At 42.5% G+C, this 27,726-nt stretch overlaps 1 protein-coding gene across 2 annotated transcripts in view; it reads right to left on the bottom strand.

Annotated features, from left to right (window-relative positions):
• DHX8 (DEAH-box helicase 8) overlaps positions 1–21,625 on the bottom strand; it is a 33,142-nt gene extending 11,517 nt beyond the window's left edge. The window contains exons 1-16 of one of the 2 annotated variants that reach the window (XM_075994587.1): positions 21,366–21,625; positions 18,115–18,200; positions 17,471–17,543; positions 16,998–17,083; positions 15,563–15,672; positions 14,777–15,142; positions 13,545–13,689; positions 13,251–13,454; positions 12,474–12,561; positions 11,195–11,292; positions 9,886–10,033; positions 7,309–7,490; positions 5,847–6,041; positions 4,709–4,894; positions 4,376–4,586; positions 3,830–4,011 (exon numbers count right to left, since the gene is read on the bottom strand). In XM_075994587.1, the coding sequence (XP_075850702.1) occupies positions 3,830–4,011; positions 4,376–4,586; positions 4,709–4,894; positions 5,847–6,041; positions 7,309–7,490; positions 9,886–10,033; positions 11,195–11,292; positions 12,474–12,561; positions 13,251–13,454; positions 13,545–13,689; positions 14,777–15,142; positions 15,563–15,672; positions 16,998–17,083; positions 17,471–17,543; positions 18,115–18,200; positions 21,366–21,513 (2,508 nt within the window). In that variant the 5' untranslated portion in view covers positions 21,514–21,625. The remainder of the gene's footprint in view (positions 1–3,829; positions 4,012–4,375; positions 4,587–4,708; positions 4,895–5,846; positions 6,042–7,308; positions 7,491–9,885; positions 10,034–11,194; positions 11,293–12,473; positions 12,562–13,250; positions 13,455–13,544; positions 13,690–14,776; positions 15,143–15,562; positions 15,673–16,997; positions 17,084–17,470; positions 17,544–18,114; positions 18,201–21,365) is intronic. The other variant, XM_012786651.3, reaches the window with a different exon arrangement.
• Between the last annotated feature and the right edge of the window lie 6,101 nt (positions 21,626–27,726).

Below are 27,726 nucleotides of genomic sequence, written 5' to 3'. Positions count from 1 at the left end.
TCTAAATGATAGTTAATCCCAGCTCAGCCTCCAATGGGCAGAAGGGGAGGTGCCTTCATCTTAAGAGTTAGGTTGGAGAGGGGTGGTACCTGAGAGGAGAAATGGAATAGGAAAAAGCTAAGGCCAATCAAAGCCAATTTCATTTGGTGCAAATGGCTACATATCTCATTTTCTAGATCCAATGTTGATTACTACAATTTTAATTTTCTAGCACCCTGGGAAAGCAGAGATCCTGGCATCACACGTGCCAGTGCAAAATGAGATTTTTCCTTCCCCTACCGAGACATCTGGACTACAAAATGGGCTGTTCATATTTTGTAGAATGTATATGTGGAACAAGAGGGAGATTTTTTTTTTTTTTAATCATAAAATGAACCACAAGGTGATAGAGGAATTTTACAGTTTGTGTGTGTGCAGCAATCTATGTGATCTGGAATATTATTAGTCTCAGCTTGGTACTGCCACTGTTCTTCCACCCAGAGGTTCAGCTAATAAAACACAATTGCTTGGAAAAATCATTGCTAGGAGGCACCAGAACATCTCACATCATGCCAGCATCATACTGGCCCTAAAAGGCTTCTATTAAATACCTGCCACAGAGCTGTAGAAGCCCTACTTAGAAAGAAGTCCAACCACCACTAGGAATAGAACGGAGGAGGAATTCACCATCTTTTCCCCCAAATCTGCTCCTCCTACTGTGTTTCCCTCCTGAGCACCATCTTCTATCCAGCCACCCCAGCCAGAAACCTGAGAGTCACACCTGACTTTTCCCTCACCCTACTCCCTCCACCTCCTGGCACCACCTGTCCATTTTAACTTCTTAATGTTACTCAAATCCGTCTTCCACTCCTAGGTATATACCCCAAAGAAATGAAAACATACGTCCACATAAAAACTTGTAAACAGGCTGGGCGTGGTGGCTCACGCCTGTAATCCTAGCACTTTGGGAGGCCGAGGCGGGCGGATTGCTCAAGGTCAGGAGTTCGAAACCAGCCTGAGCGAGACCCCGTCTCTACCAAAAATAGAAATAAATTAATTGACCAACTAAAAATATATATACAAAAAATTAGCCGGGCATGGTGGCACATGCCTGTAGTCCCAGCTACTCGGGAGGCTGAGGCAGTAGGATCGCTGAGCCCTGGAGATTGAGGTTGCTGTGAGCCAGGCTGACGCCACGGCACTCACTCTAGCCTGGGCAACAAAGTGAGACTCTGTCTCAAAAAAAAAAAAAAAACAAAAACAAAAAACTTGTAAACAAATATTTATAGCAGCAATGCTCACGATAGCCCCAAAGTGGAAATAACCCACATGTCTGTCAACTGATGAATGGATAAACAAAATATGGTACACCCATACAATAGAACAGTATTTGGCAATAAAAAGAAATGAAGTATTGATACTACAATGTGGATAAACCTTGAAAACATGCTAAGTGAAATAAGCCAGTCACAAAGGACCACATATTATATGATTTCATTTAGATGAAATGTCTAGAATAGGCAAATCCACAGAGATAGAAAGTATAGATTAATGGATTCTAGGGGCTAAGCAGAGAAGTAAATGGGGGACTGACTGCTAAAGGATACAGGGTTTCTTTGGGGGATAATAAAATTGTACTAAAATCAATTGTGGTAATTGTTGCAAAATTCTGTGAATGCAATCAGCCCTCTGTATCCACCAATTCCACATCAGTGGAGTCAATCAACAACAGATCAAAAATATTCAGAAAAATAATATAATAAAAAATAATACAAATTAAAAACTAATACACACTCTGGGAGGCCGAGGCGGGCGGACTGTTTGTGAGCTCAGGAGTACAAGACCAGCCTGAGCAAGAGCAAGACCTCATCTCTACTATAAATAGAAACAAATTAATTGGCCAACTAAAAATATATAGAAAAAATTAGCCAGGCCTGGTGGCGCATGCCTATAGTCCCAGCTATGTGGGAGGCTGAGGCAGGAGGATCGCTTGAGCCCGGGAGTTTGAGGTTGCTGTAAGCTAGGCTAATGCCACAACACTCTAGCCCAGGCAACAGTGAGACTCTTGTCTCAAAAAAAAAACAAAAAAAAACTAATACATCCCATCTCACTGTGCTGTCTGTGGAGAAAAAAAAAAGAGGAAAAATTAAAAATCCCAATATAGTTTAACAACTATTTACATAGTATTTATACTGTATTAGGTTTTTTTTTTTTTTTTTTTTTGAGACAGAGTCTCGATTTGTTGCCCAGGCTAGAGTGAGTGCCATGGTGTCAGCCTAGCTCACAGCAACCTCAAACTCCTGGGCTCAAGCGATCCTCCTGCCTCAGCCTCCCAAGTAGCTGGGACTACAGACATGCGCCACCATGCCTGGCTGATTTTTGTATATATTTTTAGTTGACCAATTAATTTCTTTCTATTTATAGTAGAGGCAGGGTCTCGCTCTTGCTCAGGCTGGTTTCGAACTCCTGAACTCGAGCAATCCGCCCGCCTCGGCCTCCCAGAGAGCTAGGACTACAGGCGTGAGCCACCGCACCCGGCCTGTATTAGGTATTATAAGTAATTTAGTGTAATTTAAAGCTGTAGTCCCCTAACCACCAGACTGCGGCTCAGTACCGGTCTGTGGCCTATTAGGAAATGGTCCTCACATCACCGCCTGAGCTCTGCACCACCCTCCCCCAACCCACAACACCCCACCCCACCCCACCTAGTCCGTGGAAAAATTGTCTTTCATGAAACCAGTCCCTGATGCCAAAAAGGTTGGGGACTGCTGACTTAAAGTATCAAACGAGGCCAGGCAAGGTGGTTCACGCCTATAGTCCTAACACTCTGGGAGGCTAAGGTGGGAGGATCCCTTGAGCCCAGGAGTTCAAGACCCTATGTCTACTAAAAATAGAAAAATTAGCTGGGCATTGTGGCACATGCCTGTAGTCTCGGCTACTCCAGCGGCTGAGGCCAGAGGACGCTTAAGCCCAGGAGTTTGAGGTTGCTGTGAGCTATGACAACACCACTGCACTCTACTGAGGGCAACAAAGCAAAACTCTGTCTCAAAAAATTAAAAAATATAAAGTGCCAAACTGGAGTATACACATAGGTTACAAGCAAATACTAAGCCATTTTACATAAGGGAAACTTGAGCATTGTTGGATTTTGTTACCTGTGGGGTAGGGGGCTGTCCTGGAATCAATTCCTTACAGATACCAAGGCAGAAGTATATACTAAAGGCCATTGAATTATACACTTAATTAGGATAAATTGTATGGTATGTAAATTATATTTCAATAAAGCTGTAATTCTAAAAAAATCCATCTATCTTCTTTTCTGTTGTCTCATACACATAGTCACACACTCAGTTACAGCTACTGGAACTACGCTGCTCCCTGAACTGGCCCTGCTCACTCGCCTCCAGACCATCACAGATGGTGCCATCTCCAAGGGACACACATCCCCCTACCTTTCTCGAGTTCTTCAGGACCAGCTTAGATCCTTGTTTCCTCTAAAAGAGACTGGGCTGGGGGCTCCGCTCTGGGTACCCAGAGCACCAGCAGCACGTTCACACTGTGTGCTAAAGGTCTGTCGACTGGTGGATGCCCCTCAGCAGACAGCAGCTTATCCTGTGCTGCAGTCCTGGTGTCCAGCCCAAAGCCTGGTAGATGCTCAAAAAATATTTGTCAAATGAAGGAGGAGAGGAAGAAGAGCAGAGGTCACATACAAGACCCTTGTTCCTAAACAAACTGGTTGGACCAGTCTCTAAAGGAGACTTGCATATCCTTAAGTGATCCCCATGGAGGCAGGCTGCACACACCATACGGTTTTAGGGCGCACGGAAGCTTTGCTTTTGCCCAGTGTTACCTTTCTGCTGCCTGGTGGAGCTGGGTCAAAGATTCGGGTCTGCATCTCGCTGGGAAGAGCAGAGTACACAGGGAGGATAATTAACTCTGGAACATCAGGTCCCAGGGATTTCATTCTTTCATACAGGATCTCGCAAGCAGTATCGATCTCCTCCTGACCAGTCAGGAAGACCAGGATGTCACCTACAAGGAGAGCAGAGCATTAATTCACTTTCTAACTGAATGCATGTTCTATACAAAAGCTGTAGTGACATTAACAGAACTCTAAGTAACAGAAAATACACGTTCATATTCTCACCTCTAAGTAAACAACAGAAGTTTGTTTATATAACAGTATATAGAAGTTAACATCTATCCATGTTTAACAGCTGCATTTAAAACCTGCACACTGTTGTTATTTATATTTTCACTACCACCATTTCAAACATGCAAGCCTGAGATTACAGAGAGACCAATATTTAAAAGGCATTTTTAAAAAGATTAGCAAAAAAGATACCCATATTAGGACCTTTGGCCTAAGAGGAAAAAAAATGTTCTTTCCCCTCACCTGGTGGCTCCGTTAAATGGATCTGCATGACAGTTATCAGGCTGGCATCCAGATAATCTGTCTCGGGCTCCTTTGTGTACAGTATTTCCACTGGATACGTTCGACCTGGGATGGTGAAGATGGGAGCTTCATAGAAGTACTGAGAAAACTTCACTGCATCCAAGGTGGCTGAGGTGACAATCAGCTTCATGTCCTGCCGTTTTTGAACTGTCTGAAGAGAAATGCAATGTGGCTTACTAAAAAGAACCACCCAAAAAGGCACAGGTACTCAAATCCAATTCCCAGAACTCAGTTTCCAGCAGGTAGAAGGGTCACTGAAGAGTGCCCAGTTACCTTTTTCAACAATCCAAAGAGCACGTCAGTGTGAATTGTCCTCTCATGTGCCTCGTCCAACATGATGATGGCATACTGAGTGAGGTCAGGGTCAATCAGGCACTCTCTGAGCAACATCCCGTCTGTCATGTACTTGATGACTGTTTCGGGACTAGTGCAGTCCTCAAATCGAATGGTGTAGCCCACCTAAAGCAGAGCAAAAGTAGAAAACCTAAGACACAAACATCTCCTTTTCATAATCAATAGAAAAGGTTTTGGCCCAGTCAGACTGTTACTCATAATCTTAATAGATAAGAATTTTGCTGGGTGTGGTGGCTCACATCTGTAATCCTAACACTTTGGGAGGCCGAGGTGAGAGGATTGGTTGAGGCCAGGAGTTTGAGAACAGCCTGAGCAACGTAGCAAGACCCCTTTTTTATATTTCTATAAAATATTAAAAAATTAGCCAGGGCCGGGCACGGTGGCTCACGCCTGTAATCCTAGCACTCTGGGAGGCCGAGACGGGAGGATCACTCAAGGTCAGGAATTTGAAACCAGCCTGAGCAAGAGCAAGACCCCATCTCTACTAAAAATAGAAAAAAATTAATTGGATAACTAAAAATATATAGAAAAAATTAGCTGGGCATTGTGGCACATGCCTGTAATCCCAGCTACTTGGGAGGCTGAGGCAGTAGGATTACTTGAGCCCAGGAGTTTGAGATTGCTGTGAGCTAGGCTAATGCCATGGCACTCTAGCCTGGGCAACAGAGTGAGACTCTTTCTCAAAAAAAAAAAAAAAAAAAAAATTAGCCGGGCATGGTGGTATGGGCCTGTAGTCCCAGCTATGTGGGAGGATAAGGCAGGAGTATCACTTGAGCCCAGGAATTTGAGGTTGTAGTGAGCTATGATGATACCACTGCACTCTAGCCTAGGCAAGAGAACAAGACTTTGTCTCAAAAAAAAAGAAAAAAGAATTTGACCAAGATGTACAGTGATTTCCTCATAGTAAGTATGCCTTGGACTTGACCCTAAACCATGAGAACCCTCTCTTGGGAGTAACCTAAAAAAAGGTAGCATTATTTCAAATTTGTAGATATAGAGATCTGGGCCTTTATACTTTTCTTCTGGCATTTTCAAAGCAGCTTCACTATCTACTTACCTCTTGGCCTAAGCAACAACCAAACTCTTCTGATACTCTTTTGGCCACCGACATGGCTGCCACTCTTCTGGGCTGGGTACACCCAATCTTGCCCCTGGAAGTGTAGCCTGCCTCCGCCAGGTACTGAGTGATCTGCGTTGTCTTCCCAGATCCTGTCTCTCCGATAACAATCAGGATCTGATTGTCATGGACAGCCTGAAAGCAACAGAATATAAATAGGTCATTAAAATTTGCCACATATTACTCTGGAATAAAATAATTAATGCTTACATTCTAATACTAAATTAAAAAAAGGGGGGACATACACACACGGTTAAAGAATTCAGCAGCATATTAAAAGGATACATGGAAGTGTTCCTGGCCTGGCGTGGTGGCTCACGCCTATAATCCTAGCACTCTGGGAGGCCGAGGCGGGCGGATTGCTCGAAGTCAGGAGTTCGAAATCAGCCTGAGCAAGAGCGAGACCCCGCCTCTACTATAAATAGAAAGAAATTAATTGGCCAACTAATATATGTATGGAAAAAATTAGCCGGGCATGGTGGTGCATGCCTGTAATCCCGGCCACTTGGGAGGCTGAGGCAGGAGGATTGCTTGAGCCCAGGAATTTGAGGTTGCTGTGAGCTAGGCTGATGCCATGGCACTCACTCTAGCCTGGGCAACAAAGTGAGACTCTGTTTCAAAAAAAAAAGAAGAAGAAGAAAGTGTTCCTTCCCACTGCAACTCACAAATATCCAGTACTTTTCCCCCAAAAGTTATTTTATTTCTTATTTCTACACCGTTTCTAACAGCAAAGGATTGCAATCAACCTACATGTCTATTAATATAGGACTAGTTAAATAAGCTACAGCCTATCCACAAAACCAAGAACTCAAGAGGCATTTAAAAAAAGGAATAATCTGAGATATACCAAGTGGAAAACGATTCAGAACAGTGTATATAATATGCTACCATCTATAAACACATACAGTATACATATAAAATATGTGTGTGAACATATACATACATTGTACTTGCTTGTATACATGTTATTGTTGAATGGTTTCACTGGAAACTAGAAAACTTGGTTACCTCAAGGAAGGTTTGGTGGTCTTAAAAGCAGAACTCCAGAATATGGAAATAAGTATCTGAAGAGAAGTCCCTGCCTATATAGGTTTGCTGGCTGAGTAACCCCATTTTTAATCATGACCAGAGCTACTGGCCCTTGGAACACAATACTCTGCCTACCTGGAACTGCTCTAGGGTCCTGAGGGAAAAAAATGTGTAGACTAATATATATATAGTTTTAAAAAGTTCCTGGAAACATTTTTAGTTTTTTTCTTATCCCTTTTGGAAAAACCACTTCAAATAAGCACATACCTGTCCTGCTAATTTCAATCTTTAAATGTCCCTCTTTAGAGTATGTTTCCCTCTTTTAGAAAACACCCCCACTACCCCAAGAGTACATCCTAAAAGGGCTTCTCACCTGGACTAGCTGCTCCTTCAGTTTGTAGATGGGCAGGCTCTCCCTCTGCTCAAGGATTGACATCTGGGTCTTTTTCCCATAAGAAGCTTTGTTGCCCCCAAAGGCATGCTTCTTCCACTCAGGAATGTCGTTAGGCATCATCCCAATGCCCCTCATGTTGGCAGCAATCTGCCTGCCTTCCGCTAGAAAGGAGATCAGGCAATTTAGTATTGTCCTCAAGCCACCTCATGATGGACCAGGGGAGAAAACAAAATGGCGGGTGCACGCCACACATGCAGTATTTCAGTTCAATCTGATCCTTGACCAAGGGTGCTCAAAGAAACAAATTAATGTGAAAAAAAGAACACAGAAGGGGCAGCAAGGCACAGAAGAAGGAAAGAGATAATAATAAGTGGTGCTATTTACTTGTGCTGTCTCCTGATAGAAAAAAGGTTACTTAAGAGAAGTGAAGATCTGATCGTTTAACCCTGGGTTTCTTTTTTTTTTTTCAATAACCATTATACTGAAATGTAATTCACATACCATGTCCCCCTGTCCAACTCAGTGGTTTACTGTATATTCATAAAGTTGTGCAATCATCACCACTACCTAATTTTAGAACATTTTCATCAGCCCCACAAGAAACCCTGTGCACATTAGCAGTCACTCCCAATTTTTCCCTTTCCCCTGGCAACTGCTAACCTACTTTTTCTATCCCTGGGTTTACCTATTTTGGATATTTCATATGAATATGACATGTCATCTTTTGTGTCTGGTTTCTTTCACTTAGCTTAAAGTTTTCAAGGTTAACCCTGGAATTATGGCTTGAGTGAAAAAATGAACAGAATTTTAGTGGCTCTCTAGAATATACAAATATTTTATGAATTTGATGAGTGAGTTTTGGCAGAGGCCAAAGAGGGTCATGGGGAAACTTTCGCTAAAAGAAGGGAAGGAAATCGGGCTTATTCTGAAGAAATGGAGAATTATATTTTTAAACAATGAATGAATATTTCCAACCTTCTGTTAATCTAATATTCTGAGTCTTTATTACATGCAGCCAAACTGATACCCAAACTAACACAATTCCCAAATTCTGTCTCCAGTCCAGACCTCTCTTCTGAACACTTACATTGAACTACATACTAGATACCTCAACCAAGATGTCCTCCCGTTACCCCAGATACAAGTCCAGAATTAAATTCACCATCTTTCCCCCACAAACCCATTTTACTCACCCTGGTGCTCACACCAGAAACCAAGAAGTCGTCTTTGACCACTCCTACTCCCCCGTCCCCTACATTCAACAAATCACATTTCTCAAGTACATCCCTTCTCTTTCTACCTCCACATTCATACTACCACCCTCTCTCTGAACTATATAAAAGCCTCCTAATTCATCTCACAGGTCCACTCTCACACCATCCAATCCATTCTGCAGGGCACCCTGAATTATCCTTTGGAAATACAACTCTGATCATGCCATTCCCCAGCTTAGAACTTTTCAGCATTTTCCAGTACACTCAGAATTGAGGCCAGATTCTGAATGGTGTCTACAAAGGCCCAGCCTGCCACTCCTGCGTCATCCCCCACCATTCTGCCATCACTCTCTGTACTCCAGCCACAAAAGCCTCCTTCCAGGTCCCCTTTCCCACCCCATGGCCCCAGCACAAACTACTCCTGAGCCTGAAACACACTCCCCAACCCCATTCCACCCCCCCTTCACAGACTTCAGTCCCATTTGTCCTTTGGGTCTCAATTTCTCTACCATAGTCAATTACACTACCTGTAAAATTTAAAAAATATATATTTTAAGAGATGGAGTCTCTTGCTCTGTTGTTGCCCATGCTGGAGTGCAGTAGCATGATCATAGCTCACTGAAGCCTTGAACTCTTCACTCAAGTGATCCTCCTGCCTCAGCCTCCCAAGTAGCTGGGACTACAGGCATAAGCCACTTTGCCATAAAAGAATAAAATCTTCTAAGTAATTCAGAATAGAAACTCAGCCAGTCTAATGATTTGACCAAGGTTTTCGGTCAAACATTTTTGGTTTTAAACACATGTTTAAAAAATAAAACAGGCTGGGCACGGTGGCTCATGCTTGTAATCCTAGCACTCTGGGAGGCCAAGGTGGGCGGATTGCTCAAGGTCAGAAGTTTGAAACTAGCCTGAGCAAGAGTGAGACCAGGTCTCTACTATAAATAGAAAGAAATTAATTGCCAACTAATATATATAGAAAAAACCAGCCAAGCATGGTGGCGCATGCCTGTAGTCCCAGCTACTCGGGAGGCTTGAGGCAATAGGACCGCTTGAGCCCAGGAGTTTGAGGTTGCTGTGAGCTAGGCTGACGCCACAGCACTCAATCTAGCCTAGGCAACAAAGCGAGATTCTGTCTCAAAAAAAATAAAATAATCTTTGCTTTAAAATGCTACATTGAACTAAAAAAATAAATAAAATAAATATAAAAAATAAAACAAATACACTCTAACTGAAGTGAAAAACCAAAGCTAAATTTACAGTGTATGCTGCCAGAATCCCCTCCCTGTGTACTGGAAGGCTCAGATTTTTTAAAAAGGCCCACACCCCCTTCCAAGGGTCCTACCATCAGGCAGAGGATCAACCCAGTGTTTGTTGAGTCCCATGGGAATAGAATCCATCTCAGCTTCCCGCTGTGCCTGCTTGAGTTCCCGCCTTTCTTTGGCTAAGGCACTCTGCATCATCGCTGCTTGGGAAAGGGAGCCATCTGGGTTCTAGTGCAACAGAGAAAAAAGCAACATGCATTAAATGTCCAGGAAATAAAATATATACGTTAAGCCACTGTAATCTAAAGCATGAAACCACGCCTGGAATAAAGTTCCTATCAATGTACCAGACTACATGAAAGAAATGGATAAACTGTAGCACATTCAGATAAAATAAATGAAGGCAATGATAAATCATTGAAAGTATTGGGATGTTTAGTTCGAAGATGAGAACCCCAAGAAGCACAGAAATGATGCTATCTTTAAATGCTTGAAGGTCATAAGAAAGGGATAAGAATTCTTTTGTATGACCCTAAGAACTAAAAATTAAGACCAATGTGGACACTTCAGTGGACAGATTTCAGCTCCACCTAAAGAACAAACAATGAGATCTATCTAAAAATGGAAGGAAAATGTACCTACTGGGTACAATGTACACTACTCTGGTGACTGGCACACTATAAGCTCTAACTTATAGTGTCATTATTCAATTCATCCAGGTAACAAAAACACTTGTTCCCCTTTAATATTCTGAAATAAAAAAATAACAGAATCTGGAAAATAAGTAAATAAAAATGAAAGAAATGTCTCTCCTTCAGGATTGGTGAATTCTCTGTCACTAACAATGTCATGCAGCTGTGAGATGACCATGTGGGAAGAATATCACAGAATTATATGGGTAGATTATAAACATTATATGGGTGGCTGGGCTGGAAGACCATAAAGATACCCTTTCTATAACTGAAATCTTACAACTGTTCTATGGATTCAGGTTTGAAATCTCCTCACAGCTCTAAACACCACAATACCCAGTGCTATAGCCTACTATGGGGTTCACGGAAACCCTTCAAAACTGCCTTTGAATTTGTAAGACTATGATTCAAACCCTAAGGAACCTGGGCAAAGGCAATGATGGTAGGTAGATCAAGCACTCCTACTTATCTCTGCTTCCTCCCAAAACACACTAAATGAGCACAAGAGTTAAAAAAGCAAAATCAACAAAGCCAAGCCAATCTCCATTTAACATAAAAATATTCTAGACTCTGGTTCAAAGCCAAGACTGCTTTCTGTGGCCTGAGTTCTGCTTACACAAATCTAATAACTTGACCTATTACTTTAGGAAAAGAAGTCCACTTGACATTTCCAGGTGAAAGTCCCAGCACTTCTCACCTTAACAATTTTAATGGGGCTCATGTCCATGCTTTGCTTGGTGTGCCCTCTCAAGAATGGGGGCTCTTCCTCAACCAGTTCGATCTCCAGGTCCTCATCTAAAAGTTCCCCAAAAAGAAGAATTATCCATAAACAAAAGAAAGAAATGATCAGTCATTTCCATGGGCACCAGCAATCTTTATCAAAAACAGCTTCCAAGGTCAAAAGGAAAGCAATGTCGGGCTAGGCATGGTGGCTCACACCTGTAATCTTAGTATTCTTGGAGGCCGAAGCGGGTGGATCACTGGAGCTCAGGAGTTTGAGACAAGCCTGAGCAAGAGCGAGACTCCATTTCTACTAAAAAAATAGAAATTAGCTAGACAACTAAAAAAATATATATAAAAAATCAGCCCGGGCATGGTGGCACATGCCTGTAGTTCCAGGTACTTGGGAGGCTGAGGCAGAAGGATTGCTTGAGCCCAGGAGTTTGAGGTTGCTATGAGCTAGGCTGATGCCACAGCACGATAGCCTGGGCAACAGAGTGAGACTCTGTCTCAAAAAAAAAAGGAAAGCAATGCAAGTAAAACTCTAACCCAGGTGATCATTCCGCCACCTCCCACCCCTGCCCCAGCCATTTCTAGAGCATTTGTGCACCAGCCTAAGAACTGATCAGAGCTACTTTCAAAAGAAGTTATGCCTGTGGAAAAATGTGAGTTTTTTGTTTTTATTTTTAAATATGAAGGGGTAGAGGATGGTAAGGAGGAATGTTCAGTTGCTTTGTTTGTTTCTGTTGAGACAGAGTCCCCCTCTGTCACCTGGGTACAGTGGCATCATTATAGCTCACTGCAACCACCAACTCCTGCGCTCAAGTAATCTTCCTGCCTCAGTCTCCTAAGTAGCAGGAACTACAGGTATGCACCACCACGCTTGGCTAATTTTTAAATGTTTTGTAGAGAAGGGTCTCACTGTGTTGTCCAAGCTGGTCTCAAACTCCTGGCCTCAAGCAATCCTTCCATCTCAGCCTCCCAAAGTGCTGGGATTACAGGCATGAGCCAGCATGCCCAGCCTTATATCCTGAAAATTTATTATAAGCAACAAGTATAATAATATATAAACACTTGTCAGAAAAATCAGCTTCTTCCTTCCATCATGGAGAAACCCTTGTTCTTTGAGAGATGACTCGGAAGACCTAAGAATAAATGATTAAGAGCCACTGGGTTAAACTACAAAGCACCCAGTCCAATGGCTCAACTGCCAATTATCCTTCCAATCCATTATCCTGCTCAAAGTGGCTAGTTACCTTCTTCATCATCCACCTTAGGAAGAATGCCAGTCTCTTCATCAAAGTCTGGAAATTCTTCTTTGGAAAGAACATTGGCAGCAATCATCTAGCCAAAGAAGAGAAGGCAGCATTTGTAACCTGCTAGGATCAAAACTCTTCTTTTCTAAGGAGTTAATTACAGAGGTTTTATGAAGGAAACCAAAGTTGTTTTCTCCTCTGACCCAGAATGTCAGGACCTCAAATGTCATACATATATACATCCCATCCCTAAAGGGCCCTACAACATGGTGCTGAAAAGCACAGGCTCAAAGATGTCATCCTTGGAACAATTACCTGTTGTTTCCCTTGTTTCCAAAATGCACTTTGATATATTTCTTATATAATATGTAACCCTTCACAATTATTTATTGAGCTCTCTTCCACTAGACTTTTGAGTTCCTTAAGAGTATGCTATACTCATCTTTGTAGCCCTGGCATCTACATGGTGCTTGACACACTGCAGTTCTGAAGTCTAATGAGGAATGATGAAAACAATAATGAACACTTACATAGCAATTACTATATGCCAGGCATCAACCTAAGATTTTCATCTGTCACCTTGTTTAATCACCACCTCAATGGCCCTGTTTTACAGAGGACACTGAGGCACAAAGAGGTAGAGTAACTTGACTAAGGATTACAAAGCTAATTAGTGGCCAGAAGTCATCCCAGGCCATTGTGCTCCAGGGCTCACACTTGTAACCACCATGCCACATGCTGAATGACTATGTGGCCACAAAGGCTAATGGCCCCAACCTGTTTGATCTCCCACTTCTCTGGATCAGAGATGCGGGTGAGGCGCTTGCGCTCCAGTGAGTCATCCTCTACTTCAGGGGCACTGACGAGGGACAGGTGAGTGGGTCTGTCCGGATTCCTCATTGAGGTCTCCTCATTAGTCTCCCCAACAAGATTTCGTCGTCGATTTGGGTTTAAATCTTCTCCAGTCTCTTGGTCCACATCCTAAGGCACAAAAACAAGGACCAGCTCACTTGCTGCCCTCTTACATTCCCTTGGCCATCAGATGTGGGAAGAGGCTGAAACGTCACCTACCTTCATGCTCAGGCTAGTCTTGGTCCCAGTGAAGGATAGCACTTTGACTTTGACCCTCTGGCCTTTGCTCACCACATCAGCCACATTGGCCACTCGGCCTTCCCGCCGGAGCTCAGAGATGTGCACAAGGCCTTCCCATCGCTTCCTGAGAGAGAGTCAGACACATCTGAAACATGCCTAAAAATACCTTTTCCCCAACCAATTTCTGCCCTTGTTGAAAATGAACAAATGAAAATGGTCTTAATCACTAGAGGAAAATACCAAGAAGTTGGTCAAAAAATAAAACAGTATTACCACCCTCTCAGAGAAAAGACACTGAAGGGGGACAAATCCTGTCTGTCACAACCAGCAAAAGGCAGATTTGCTAATGGCAGAAGAAGGAATAAATGGCTCTGAAAAATCAACCTCTAAGAGCTAAGTATGGCTGATTTGATTAAAGCATCGATAAGTATAGTAACTTTTTAGAATTCGAAAACCCCTACTGATAAAAGATATCCTATCGTTGGTAACTTTTTAGTTTTTTGTTTGTTTGTTTTTGAGACAAAGTCTCACTGTTGCTCTGGCTAGAGTGCCGTGGCGTCAGCCTAGCTCACAGCAACCTCAAACTCCTGGGCTCAAGCAATCCTTCTGCCTCACCCTCCCGAGTAGCTGGGACTACAGGCATGTGCCACCATGCCCAGCTAATTTTTTTCTATATATATTTTTAGTTGGCCAATTAATTTCTTTCTATTTTTAGTAGAGGCAGGGTCTCGCTCTTGCTCAGGTTGGTCTCGAACTCATGAGCTCAAATGATGTGCCCACCTTGGCCTCCCAGAGTGCTAGGATTACAGGCGTGAGCCACTGCGCTTGGCCTGTTTGTTTGTTTATGACAGAGTCTCACTCTTGTCGCCAGGCTAGAGTGCAGTGGTGTCATCATAGCTCACTGCCACCTCAAACTCCTAGGCTCAAGGGATCCTCCTGCCTCAGCCTCCCAAGTAGCTGGGACCATAGGCGCACACCACCACGCCCGGTTAATTTTTCTATTTTTAGTAGAGACCAGGTCTCACTCTTGTTCAGGCTGGTCTCGAAACCCCTGAGCTCAAGTGATCTGCCTGCCTCAGCCTCGAAGAGTGCTAGGATTACAGGAAAGAGCCACCATGTCCAGCCATTACAACTTTTTAGAATGTGAAAAATCCCCAGTGATAAAAAAAAAATTTGCCTATCACTGGTGTGAGAAGAGCACCAAACATTACCTTAGTCCTTCTAGCTGCACAAAGCATCCAAACTGCATGATGCTGGTAACTTTGCCATTGTAAATGTCCCCAATGGCAGGCTCTTCAGGGGGAGGGCGGTCCACATGTTTATCCCGCCATCTGTCCATATTTCTCTCCCCATATTTGTCCCGGTCCTTTCGGTCTTTGGGGGGACTCTGACTTCTGCTTCTGGACCGATATCTAGACTTCCCTTTATTCCTTTCCCGGGTCCTGGAACGTGACCGAGAGCGGGATCGGTGTCTCCGCTTATGGTCTCTATCTCGGTTTCGCTCTCTATCTCGATCTCGATCTCTGTCTCTGTCTCGATCTCGGCTTCGACTCCGTTTCTTCTTCTTTGTCCTGTCCCTAACAAATCGACAAGCACCAGTTTGAAAAAGAAATGCGCCCAAATTCATCTTTGCATCCCCAAGCACTCAGCATAGTAACTTTGCATCCCCAAGCACTCAGCATGTGCATGCACGTGGTAGGTGCCCACTAAGTGTGGAACTGAATTAGAATTTCATTAACTATAACATCCCTGCAGGCAAATAAAAAAACCAGACCACAAACATATTCAGCCTCTTTCAACCCTGATTTCTAGCTTCTGAACATATTAGCATTTGCTGCAAAGTATTCTTGGCAGGGAGCAATGAAAATAGATCCAAGAATATGGTACATGGCCAGTCCAGACTCTATAAACTTGCCCAAAATTTTTTGCTTGGCTGGTTCACAAAATTCAACTGTCACAGTATCCTAAACTTCCAGAGGATAGCACTAAGGACAAACCTGTGCTCAGCATCTCTCTGCTTTTCCTGGCCTGCTGCACTAGGCATCAAAGCTTCCAGTTCTTTCAGGACATCCACAGCAACTTTCACATCGTCCTCGTCCAGCATGGTCTACAAAGGCAGAGGTCAGCAAAGTTAAGAGAAGGGGAAAAAAATGTAAGAATCTATATGAACTTTAGGTGTATCTACAAATCACTAACCACTTATGTGAAGGAAACAGAAAAGAGAGAGAGATTTCCAACATAGCCGTTATCACTATCCACTATGTTATCATACTATTTGTTCATTGCCAATCTCCTCCAGACTAGACTGTTTACATGTTTATTTCTTGTTCTCCTCCCCAACACTAGGATATAATCTTCAAAAGGCAGAAACTCTTGTCTGTTTTGTTCACTGTTATAATTCAGGTACTAAGAACAGTGTTTGGCTGGGCACAGTGGCTCATGCCTCCCAAAATGCCAACTTTGGGAGGCCAAGACAAGAGGATCGTTTGAGGTTAGGAGTTCGAGACCAGCCTGTGCAAGGGTGAGAACCCGTCTCTACAAAAACTAGAAAAAAAGTAGCCAGGTACGGTGGTGTGTGCCTATAGTCCCAGCTACCTGGGAGGCTGAGGCAGGAGGATTGTTTATACCCAGGAGTTTGAGGTTGCAGTGAACTATGAAGATGCCACTGCACTCTAGCTGAGGCTACAGAGCAAGACCCTGTCTCAACAACAACAACAAAAGAACAGTTTTTGGCAGTAAGAACAGTAAGTACTCAATAAATATTTGCTAAGAAGAAATTGTAAAATGTAGAAAAAGTAGCCAGGTGTGGTGGTGCATGCCCATAGTTCCAGCTACTCAGGAGGCTGAAGCAGGAGGATCGCTTGAGCCTAGGAGTTTGAGGTTGCAGTGAGCTATGAGGACACCACTGCACCCTAGCCGGGCAACAGAGCAAGACTTTTGTTAAAGAAGAAGAAAAGAAAAGAGAAAAAAGAAGGAAAAAAAAGAAATGAAATTTCTAAATGAAAATTTAGAATTTTCTAAATGAAAATTTTCTAATTTCATTTAGAAAATTTTCTAAATGAAAATTTCTAAATTTCTAAATGAAATTTAGAAACTTTAAAAATCAACACTCTAACATGTAATGGAGCAAAAAAATCTAATCCCACACATCAAGCATCTGTTCCAGAATATTAAGTTATTTCATATGTATTTTATATCCCTATTCACTGCTTTCCTCAATTCTCAATCTCATTTCCTTTGAATACCATTCTCAGAATCCCTTAACACTATTCTATACATAGTACATGTTCAGGGTGTGATCAAACACTTTCACTCTGAAAAAATGTTACAACAAAGGCAAACTTAAAATTAATAAAATTTCTAATGAGACAAAGAAGAGGGATGGAGGAGAACACATAATTATAGTAGACATTCTCAAACTGGTATCAGTACCCGGACAGAAGGGTTGTCTGGTTGGCAAAGGACTGGGAAGAGCTCCTTCAGCTTTTCCTTTTCAGTTTTTGGTTTAACAACTGGATCTTGGTTCATTAAAGAGCATGAAGGGATTAAAAAAAGATATATTTACTATTATTAATGATTAACTTCAACATTAGATTTATATCACACTGAAAAAGAACATGGCATTTTGTTACATACTAATCATACACATTACTGTAAACATAATTTAATTTTCTAAAAACACTGATCACAAAATCCTCAACAAACTATCTGGGCACATAGCAGGGAAGAGATGCACAGTACTCATTTGGTTATGTATTATAATTTAATTTTGTCTTATGTCATTTGAAAAATTTTACTAGAACATTTACTTGCTCAGCAGCTGCTGAGAGGCAAACAATGCAGTTTACAGGATGTTCACAATCTAAGCATTCTGGAGACTAAGTTCAGCTGGAAGCTCTGCTCACCTTTGCTGGTAGAAGGTTTTGCTGGAGGCCGCATGGTTTGTATGAGACGCAGCAAGTTACTAATAAGAGAATCCTTTGAAAAGTAACATATAAAAAAATTGTCAGCTCCTAGATCATTACTTAAATACACTTACAAAAAGCAAAAGGCAAAGAACATTCTTTAGGGAAGGGTGGTTATGCACCAGAATTTAACTAACTGGAACAAACGGAGCATAGAGTGTAAACCTGATACAGCATGAACCTCGTAAAGTAGCTTCAGAGAGAGCTGATATTTAGGACTCTTTGGAGAGAAAAGTTATTTTGCTCCTTGCAACCATCTTATTTCCTATGGTTTAGAACTATCCCAAAAACCTAGACTCTTGTTTCTGACTTCTTCACTCACAGAACAAGAATATAAATATCCACTAAAACTTAATTACAGATATTCTGCCCTGTTTTCCTAGAAAGGTGTCACAGGAAATCCGGTTACACCACCACTTTTAATGGTATGAAACATTACCCATTTAAAATTTAAATTCAATAGTGACATTAAAACAGAAATTATACACACAAAACAAGTCTAAGAAAAAAATAATAAAAAAGAAAACAACCCCATAAGTTAAAACATTAATATCTAGAGATTAAAAGTTTCCAGATATACATACCGTGAATTCTGCACCATTTTTGACCAGAGAAGCCTTAAACGTGTCAAAGGTAGTATTTTTCTCAGCAAGACTGATCACAAATTCAGCTGCAAATAAGAAAAGAAATTAAAACAAGAATGGAGACTTGAGTAAGAAACCAGTTTCACAGTGGCTCATGCCTGTAATCCTAGCACTCTGGGAGGCCGAGGAGGGCAGACAGCTCAAGGTCGGGAGTTCGAAACCAGCCTGAGCAAGACCCTGTCTCTACCAAAAACAGAAAGAAATTAACTGACCCACTAAAACTATATACACAAAAAATTGGCCAGGCATGGTGGTGCATGCCTGTAGTCCCAGCTACTCGGGAGGCTGAGGCAGCAGGATCGCTTGAGCCCAAGAGTTTGAGGTGGCTGTGAGTTAGGCTGATGCCACGGCACTCACTCTAGCCCCGGCAACAAAGTGAGACTCTGTCTCAAAAAAGAAAAAAAAAGAAATCAGTTTCAAGTATGCTGAAAACAAAACTAGGCTATCCAATAATGACAAAAACCAAAGACCACCATCTGGTAAGAGTAAAAGAAAATTTAGACTGCTGTGATTATCCATGTTTGTTTTAGTGAGTTTTTATAAGTGAAAAGAAAATATTACTACAAAATAGCTCAAGTTGGCCCTTGAGTGCATTTGAACTAGGAAAATCTATTTGCCCCAGATCATTGTACCCTCTTCTCACAAAAATACTAGCTGAGCACACTGCAACACAAACCCTAAAGGTGACAATGTACAAAATCATAAGCCTGTGCATAAACACACAGACAAACGGAATGCTTTCTACAGTTTACAGACCCAGTCTATGTATGAGGGCCAGGCAGCTGCTGGGTGGTACGATCTCCAAGTTAATGAAAGACTTACTTGCTCCTCAAGTTTTTTTCCACAAAATTAGATCTCAAGAGATCTAATATGAGAGCTATTTACTAATTAAGAGACTTTCAGGAAAGAAGTACATTTTACCATAGATTGAGATAATACACCTCACACTGTGAGTACCACAAAAAATTTGTAATGATTACATTTGGGTGCTAATCCTTAAAAATTAAATAAATAAATAACATAAAAGAGCTGGATGATTAATTTATAAACTGATACTACCATCCCATTTCCATGCTGGAATTTGCCTTTATCTTTTTGATGACATTAAGTGAAAGCCAAATGCCATCAGCCTACATGGACATAGTTTATGTATAACAAGTTAATAACAACAATGACAATGGTTAATACTTTTTCAACATTACTATGCATCAGGCACTAACTATGCTATGTGCTTTCCTCATGATCCTCACAACATCCCACATAAATAGGTGCCATTACTCTCCTGTTTCACAGATGAGGGGGCTGAGGGTTAGAGACACTGACCTACCCAATAATTGGTGGAGCCAGGATTGCAGCCCAGGCAATCTGACTTCAGAGCCTACATTCATTATAGAATGTGGAGGGAGAACTAAGCTACATGCTGCTAGGCAGGACAAACAAAAAGCGCAGCCCAAAGAAGTCAGCAGCACATTCACACTGCCAGTCACTGTTAATCAGTGTTTTTAATTTTCGGAATTATATGGAGCATCATTAAATTAACTGGATCCATTATTAAAAAGGGATTAGTAGTTAAAGACAAGTTCATTGTTGAAAACAAGAAAAACAGTGACATTGATTTAAATGATAATCCATCAGGTCAAAATCAAAAGAATCCAGTCATTAAATAAAACAAAAGAAGCAAATATATTCCTTTCTGTTATTAAACTAACTCTGGCAATTTAGTCTCAAAAAACAACACTATCACATTACACTAATGTATTTTTAATGTTATTGGCTTTGTAATTCTGTATTTAACAGAAAAAGTATATTTGTGGTTTACGTGCAAATTAATTGAGATATTTAATTACATATAAACTAAAAGAATATGGAGTTTTACTCCCCTTACTTTTGTACATAATGAGGTTAATGTCGAAACAAAATACTAGAAGGTATCAATAACTTTTTGTTTCCTCTAAAAGGGGCCAACGAATTAAACAAACAAAAATGAAGAGAAATGTAAGCTCCCTGACAATAGGAACCTGTCTTTTCCTCTGCTGTATTCATATTCCTAGTCCCCTAACTCAACATTTGCTGAATGAAGGAAACATATTACCCAGATAGTAAAACTAACAAGAGTATCACCTCATTATCAACTCAAAGAGGGAGACATCCAGGAAAAATTATACAGGACAGACACATCTTGACTGGGAAGCAAGAGAAAAGTGAACTAAAAAACACTGGCTGCAGAGCATCTTCCTAAGCGCTACTTGGTAACCCTGTGAAGATACTATCATCCTACTTCACAGAAGAGAAAAACAGCGCTTCAAAAAAACTAAGTATCACAAAAAAACAAAAACAAAAAAACAAACCTAAGTATCTTACCCAAGGTCACACATCTAACCTCCCTGACCGCTTCTGTCACCTGCCTCTTCCCTTCTATCTGAAATCCCTTCAATTGGTGATTTCACTTTACCTTCATTTAGAAAATAGAATTCATCTTCCTACCACCAATCTCTAAACCCATTTGCATCTATAACCATATTCTCTGTCCTCCCTCCTGTTACAATAGATGAAGCATCTCTGTACCTATCACGGGTCAATCCCTCCACTAAGACCCTTGAATGTCATCCATCCCTGTTTACTTCATAAGGACTCCATCTGCCTATATGGCCTTACCTCTAGGACACTAGACTTATTCCTCAAATTGACTGAGTTTCCAGCTGTAGCTGTCCCACAACGTCTGACTGGTGTTTAAAAGGTAGTTTAGCATGAACGGTCAAGAACACAATTAGAAGCACAGACGCTGACTACCACCTTACAGAGTTGTATGAAGACCAAATAAGATAGTGTAAATAAAGAACTGAGAATAACATCCGGCACATAGTGAGCACCCAATAATGTCAGCCATTATCATCATCATCATTGCAGCGGCTACCGCCTTTGTTAAAGTTGTTTAATTATTTCAGTCTGAAAAAAAAAAACAAGCGGAGATGACTGCCCCGGGCTTCTTCGCTGACAGCTCTGAGAAATGGTTTCTAACAGCTCGGCTTGGAGGGCTCTCAAGCAGAAGCCACGGCAGCAGGTTCCCTAGGCCCGGGTGTCTGTGACAAAGAGACACTCACACGGACAAACACACTCGGCCCATCAACCTTTTTTCCTTCCACTTCCCTCAGTCCCAAACCCAGAGGCCGCAAAGACCTCCCCAGGCTCACCTAGATCCTTGTCGTTGATCCCCAAGTGATTGTCCAGCTCAGTGCAAACCTTCGACACCAAAGACAGATACTCGAGTTTGGCAAGTTCTTCCGCGGGGCCTGGCTCCGAACCGATTCCGGCTCCCGCCAGGGCCACGGCAACTGCCATGGCTACAACTTTCCCCGGACCTCCTTCCTCACTGTCGGCGCTCGGAACTGCTCTGGCAGGGTTCTAGCTTTCACTTCCGGGTCGGCGCACGCCTCTTTTGTTTACTGTAAATTGAAAACTTTCGGAACTTGTCACGTAGCAACTGGATGGATCATAGAGATCAGACAGGAAGTGCTTAAGGAAGGGACGGCAAGAGCGGGTTACTCTGCACGCCGACTGGTGCCCTCTATTGGCAAGAGAAATCTTCGCCCGCCCTCGGGCCTGTTCCCTCTCAGCGCGCTCCCGCTCTCCGTCAGCAGAGGGCGACCGTCGCCTGCACAAGGGACGCCTGGAGGCAGCTGCGAACTGTCCACGTCTGCGTTTTTAGAAGATTTGAAAATACCTTAACGCAAGTCTGGAAAAAAGCAAAACTGGCTTTGCTGTGGATCCGCATATTCCCCGGGGCTCGCCCCTTCGTGGCTTCTGTTGGATTTCAAGCGACTCTTGACAAACCAGCAGGTGGTGGACTAACTGCTCTCATGTTACAGATGAGGAAACTAGCATGTCCTATCCAGCTGGGTGGCCTTAGGCAGATTAATCTCCGGTGGCTTAGTTTTCTCATCTGTAAACTGGGATAATGTTACTCTAATTGGGTTTAGGTGAGAACTAAATAGATAACTGTGCGAGGAGCCCTGCACACGGCAGGCATATTACGAATGGCAGTTATTGTTATATCCCAAGGCCAAGACAGTGGTCAGTCTGGGACCCCACAGAGCCCCCTGCCACCTCTCTGTGATAACCTCCTTCTCAGCCCCCAGTTTTCCTGATTCCTACACCCTCAGTCCTCTCACAACTTGTTCCCCCAAATATTAGCTGCCCTGTGAACCCAAGGTCATAGGCTCAGGTCTCCAACTTGTACTTCAAGTCCCTTTTTCCTTTGTGGTGGGGATTTTCACACTACAGAGCTCTACGATAACTAAGAGACTGGAGGTGCCCCAAAGTGAATGGCTCCCCAGTCAAAAGGGGAGGAAATCTGACTCTTCTGCTGCTTCTTGCTTTGGCTATGTGACATTGACATATCTTTGGACTCTGCTTCTCCAACATCTCACCAAGGACTAAAGAATAGCAGGAGGAGAAAACCTAAGCAGTCGTTCTCACTGCCTCCAAGGACTCCATGTTTCCAGGTTCCTAGGACTGTACCCTCTGAGCTCTTCCCGCCCCTCCCCTTTCTCTTCCTCCTTCCCATGAATGGAATGGAAAACCCTGCACTTGATTCCACCGTTTAACTTGCCAGCTTGGAGTTGGGACTTCAGGGACTTATTCCACTTGACTACATTTCTCTGTGCCTCTTGGCCTTTCAAAAGTCATATTTCTATTCTGCTTTCCTCCAGTATTTAACTGGAAGGGAGAGCCGATATGGAGTTTTTTTGTTTTAAAAGCTCTGTCAGAAAAGGGGCTGTAGAATCATAACATGCAATAGTAGTAGCAAGAAATACTGTAAGAGCTTTTAGAATTACTTGGGAATTATTGAACATATATCTCAATAGTAAATATTAAAAGCAAAATATATTAAATTTTGTTTAAGTATGCCATTAACTGCACATTTTCGGAAGTGACAATTTTATGCAATATAGCTATTTCCTGTAACACCAGGAATTTTTTTGAAGACAAAGGAAAACAAATATATAGATACAGATAATTTGACAGCCCAAACACAGATGCACATGAAATCCTCCTACTCTGTCTCCCCATAAGAGACACTGAACCAAATGCAGTTGGAAAATAAATGTATTCTGTCCTTTGGATAGAATATATATATGTTTAATATGTCAGATACTAATTACCCATTGTAACTTTCTTTGGACAACCTCCATGTGGCCCTTTAACATAGCCATTGATAAGATAGCCCAGTAAATAATTTACCTCCACAAATAGCTTATACTCGGTCACTACCTACACCACTACCCATGATGGATAAGAAATTATTTCCCACCACTCTCCTTATAGTAACAAGGGTGTTGCTTTTCTGTCTGTTCCTAGATTGATATATATATGTTCAGCCCTACCCCCAATTCCCACATTATTTCTGCTTTGTTCCAGAGACTGGTCCCAGCTCCTGGCATTTGAGTAAGAACTTGGGAGTTGAGGTGAGATAGGAAGCAGAGAAGAAAGTACTGAACCTTAGCAAGCCTAGATTGGGTGGGAAAGGGTAGAAATAATCTAAGTATGTGTGCCTGAAAGGTAGCATCCACAGGGATGTTGGTAAGTAAAATCACAGGGCTTCCTGTCACCAAAACAAAATAATGTTGCTGCAGTCAAGACAGCCCTGGCCTTCTCTGCTGGGGTAAAACTGAAAGCTTAGGGGAGATATCTCTGCTCTAGAAGACAAAATCAGAATGATTTGCTTCTAACATGTGACTGCCACCCAACTGTCATTGTCATTCATGCAGAGACTTCAGAAAAATAGCCCTTTCTTCACTGCTCCACCGGGGCCCTGACACAACCAAAGAGCCTGGGAACCATCCTAAAGATGCTGGTGGGAATGGCCTCACTGTTATCTGAGGCCCTCACTGCTGGGCACAGGACCCCAGAGAAAGGGAAACACCCTCTTTTTTTGCTCTTTGACTTTCCCCCAAATTCTCTGAATTTGAACCAACTTATCAAATTGGTATTCAACATCTGCTTTGTACCCAGGCACATGGCAGGTTCTGGAAAGGATCACAAAAGAATCTGAAAGGTAGTGAAAAACATCAAGGAAGAAGCAGAATATTCTAAATGCCACACTGGGCCAAGGGAGCTCCTGGCAGAGCTGTGTTTATAACTCAGGTCTCTCTGCTGCCTAAACATGAGGGCAGGTGATTAGAAGAAATAAAACAAAGCAGATCTGTCCCCTGTCATCTGAGGGCAGCCAGGGGGCAGAGATGCATGTGTGTGGATCTCAGAGGGCAACTTATCCTGTTGCAATCCATTATTTGTCTGCCTTATCTTCTAATGGCCAAGCACAGCCTCCTTTTGCACAAAACATCCCTGACCTCAAATTCCCTCTGTTCTTAGGCCATCACCCTGCCATCAGCACTAATGGATGTTTTGGGCTCTATATTCTCCAAGGCTTTATAGTATTAGGCAAAGAAACGTTCCTTCTCGGCAGGCTTTGTCTTTGTTACAGTCAAATTTCCTCTTTCTCCCTCATTTTAAGACTGTCTTTATAAAGTCAGGCCAAAACTTTATAAAGGCACCCAGACTCCACTACGATGTGAACTTGTCAAGAAAATGCTATTTCCTCATCTCTGCCTCTACCTGCTGTGGTAAAAGTGAGGGATTTTCACATATTTATTTACAAGTTACTCATTTTTAAGTGACCCTGATTCAGGATCTAATTGGTATTTCTTAGGCTTAGTTTAGGTTAGTTTTCTTTAAAAAGAAAACTTTTAAAATCCATATTACAAGGATGGATGACAAAGTAACAAGTTACATTGGGCTTCTCCTCTCTCATGATATTAATGTTTAGGCCCACCCTGGAGAACTGGGTATTTCTGTAGTCTCTAGTTTCTGTTTGAGGTAATGCTTCTGGAACTTTTTTAAAGCTTTCCTCAGGGGAGATGTAAAAATGAGAACCAAGCCAAACCAAGAAGTGAGTTGATAGGAGAAAGGGAGATAAAAGAGGGCTGATGTTCTGGTTCTGAAGTTCTATTGATGTCCTGTTTGCAAGCCAAGCACGTAAACAGCTGCCCTCGGAGCCCAGGGCTAATAGTCTGGCTTCAGCCATGGGCTCCTGCCACTAACACAGAAAAGGCTGCTCCTTCAGGAGAACGGATTCTCAGCATGCCCTCCATCTCAAATATTAGAGGGTTCTGGCAGAGCCAGCCATATGCGGCTCCTTCCCCAGCTCTCCAAGCCCTGGGCCTCAGGTAGAACAGCTATGGTGGTAGCGATAGCTGCTGCCCTTGTACCAGAATAGAGGCCCTTTCATTTTGGGATTACAGTAATTATGGTGATTTATGCCTCCAGAGTGAAAATTAACAATCTGGTGAAGTAACTAAAAATGAATGCATTCTTCCCTGAGTTCACTCCACCCAGCTGAGCCACCAAATAAAACCAGCATATGGGGCAATTAGGGAGCTGAGCTCCTGCTTTCAGACCACAGCATAAAGAGACGGAGATCACAGGCCCGGGTCCCCCTGCCTGGTTCAATAATGGTCACAAGTCCCTAACAAGCATCCTCCTTTCCTCACAATAGTGTGTCGAGTCTGAGTCTTCCCATAAACACCAACTTGTGGTTCAGCCTCTCAAACAAAGGGATTTGTTCCAGGACATCGACATTTTGCCTTTTTTTATTGCAAACTGGCTAAGGGAAGGGAAAGAGGAAAGTGAGGATAAACCTCTATCACATGGGTATGTGTGGGTCAAAGATTTTTTTTTTCTTCTTAGTCATGTATATGCTTTTAGGTCACCCAGAAAGACTGATCTTTCCTAACTCCCATGGCCCACTCTCAAATTTTGGTGTGAATAGAATTTATATAAAAACTTTTGAAAGACATAGAGGTCCAATATTGATTGATCATCCTCACCACTGAGCACATGCAGAAATTCCCCAAATAGTCCAAGTCTATCCCCATGGACTTGGACCTAACAGGACTTCACATGTAACAAGGATTAGTTAGGGTCACATTGTCAGCTGCTTGGAAAGTTAGATGTAAATGAAGTATTCACTCATATTTCTCAGAGTTGGAAGAGGCTTAAGAGATAATATAATTATTAGGGTGTGGTGGCTCATGCCTGTAATCTGCTCAAGAGGCTGAGGTGGGAGGATGGCTTGAGCCCAGGAGTTCAAGGCTACAGTGAGCTATAACCTCACCACTAACTGGATAATAGAGTGAGACGCTCTAATTTAAAGAGTGAAATAATACAATCAAACCTGCACATTAGATTCTATCATTATTTGAAATGGTTATATTCCTAAATCTCAATCTATGAAATTCTTCTCTCTGATCCAGTTTATTCTTTTTCTCTACCATTGAATCTCCTCTTACTTTTCATGGTGGCTAAGTCTTTCATCTACTCTCTTCTCTCCAATTCATCAGCACTTTTGATTTCATTCATATTTCCTCCTGGCCCACACATCGTGTTCAACCATTTTGAAACTTGCTCACAGATGCCAAGGAATTCTTCCCTCCATTGGTTTTCTACCGTCCCTGACTTACCAGTCCCAAGTGGCTCCGGTTGCCCTGTTTCTCCCCTCCCACACTGATGGGTATTGCTGAAGAAATTCCGGAGGTCGTGCTGGTTTGACCCAGTACAGATTCACAATCTCAAACCTCACCGAGGCTCCACTTGGGCTCTCCTTAACCCTGGCTTTCCGTACATTGTGACCCAAGACTTCTCAACTCTCCTCAAGTCCAAAACCCACCCCTACCACACTCATTCTCAGAAGACCTCACCTCCTACTTACAGGGGAGATAGAGGCCATTCAAGGCTCCTGCCCTACCCCTGCCCTCACCTCCATCTCAGAATTAGTTCATATTGTCACCCAATTTCTCCTTCTGTCTCGAGGAACACATCTCTTTTCCCCACAGCTCATGCCTCCAACAGGCATCTCATCTCGTCCCCTCCACTGCTGACTCCTCATATCCTAACCCTTTTTCTCTCTCCTTACCCTCTTCCTACAGACACTCTCAATTCCTCATCAACCTAAAAATAGACAATCTTTTCTCTGTCTGCCTCTCCTTCAACCTACTGCCTCTTTGTTTCCTGACACAGCCAGAGCTTGGGGAAGAGTGATCTATTCTCAAAGCTCTCCACCAGCCCCACCTCCAACTGATCCCCTGGGCCTCTGACCATCAGCTTCTACCCTCATGATGTTATTCATTTGTGCATTAATTCATTCTACAGATATTTATTAAGGACCCACCATGTGCCAGTAATTGTCGAAACTTCTCTCTCAGAGAGTTAACCCATTACCTTCTGTTTTATTTTTTTGAGACAGAGTCTCACTCTGTTGCCCTGGCTAGAGTGCTGTGGCATCAGCTTAGCTCACAGCAACCTCCAACTCCTGGGCTCAAGCAATCCTTCTGCCTCAGCCTCCTGAGTAGCTGGGACTACAGCTACTACAGGAGTTCAAGGCTGCATTAAGCTATGACCATGCCACTGCACTCTAGCCTGCATGACAGAGAGAGAGAGGGAGAGACTGTCTCAAAAAGAAAAAAAAGGCAGTCCCATTCTCAAAGTCACCATGCT

The sequence above is a fragment of the Microcebus murinus genome, chromosome 18 (genome assembly GCF_040939455.1).
Source record: "Microcebus murinus isolate Inina chromosome 18, M.murinus_Inina_mat1.0, whole genome shotgun sequence".
Taxonomy (NCBI): Eukaryota; Metazoa; Chordata; class Mammalia; order Primates; family Cheirogaleidae; genus Microcebus; species Microcebus murinus.
This window is presented reverse-complemented; position numbering and strand designations above follow the sequence as displayed.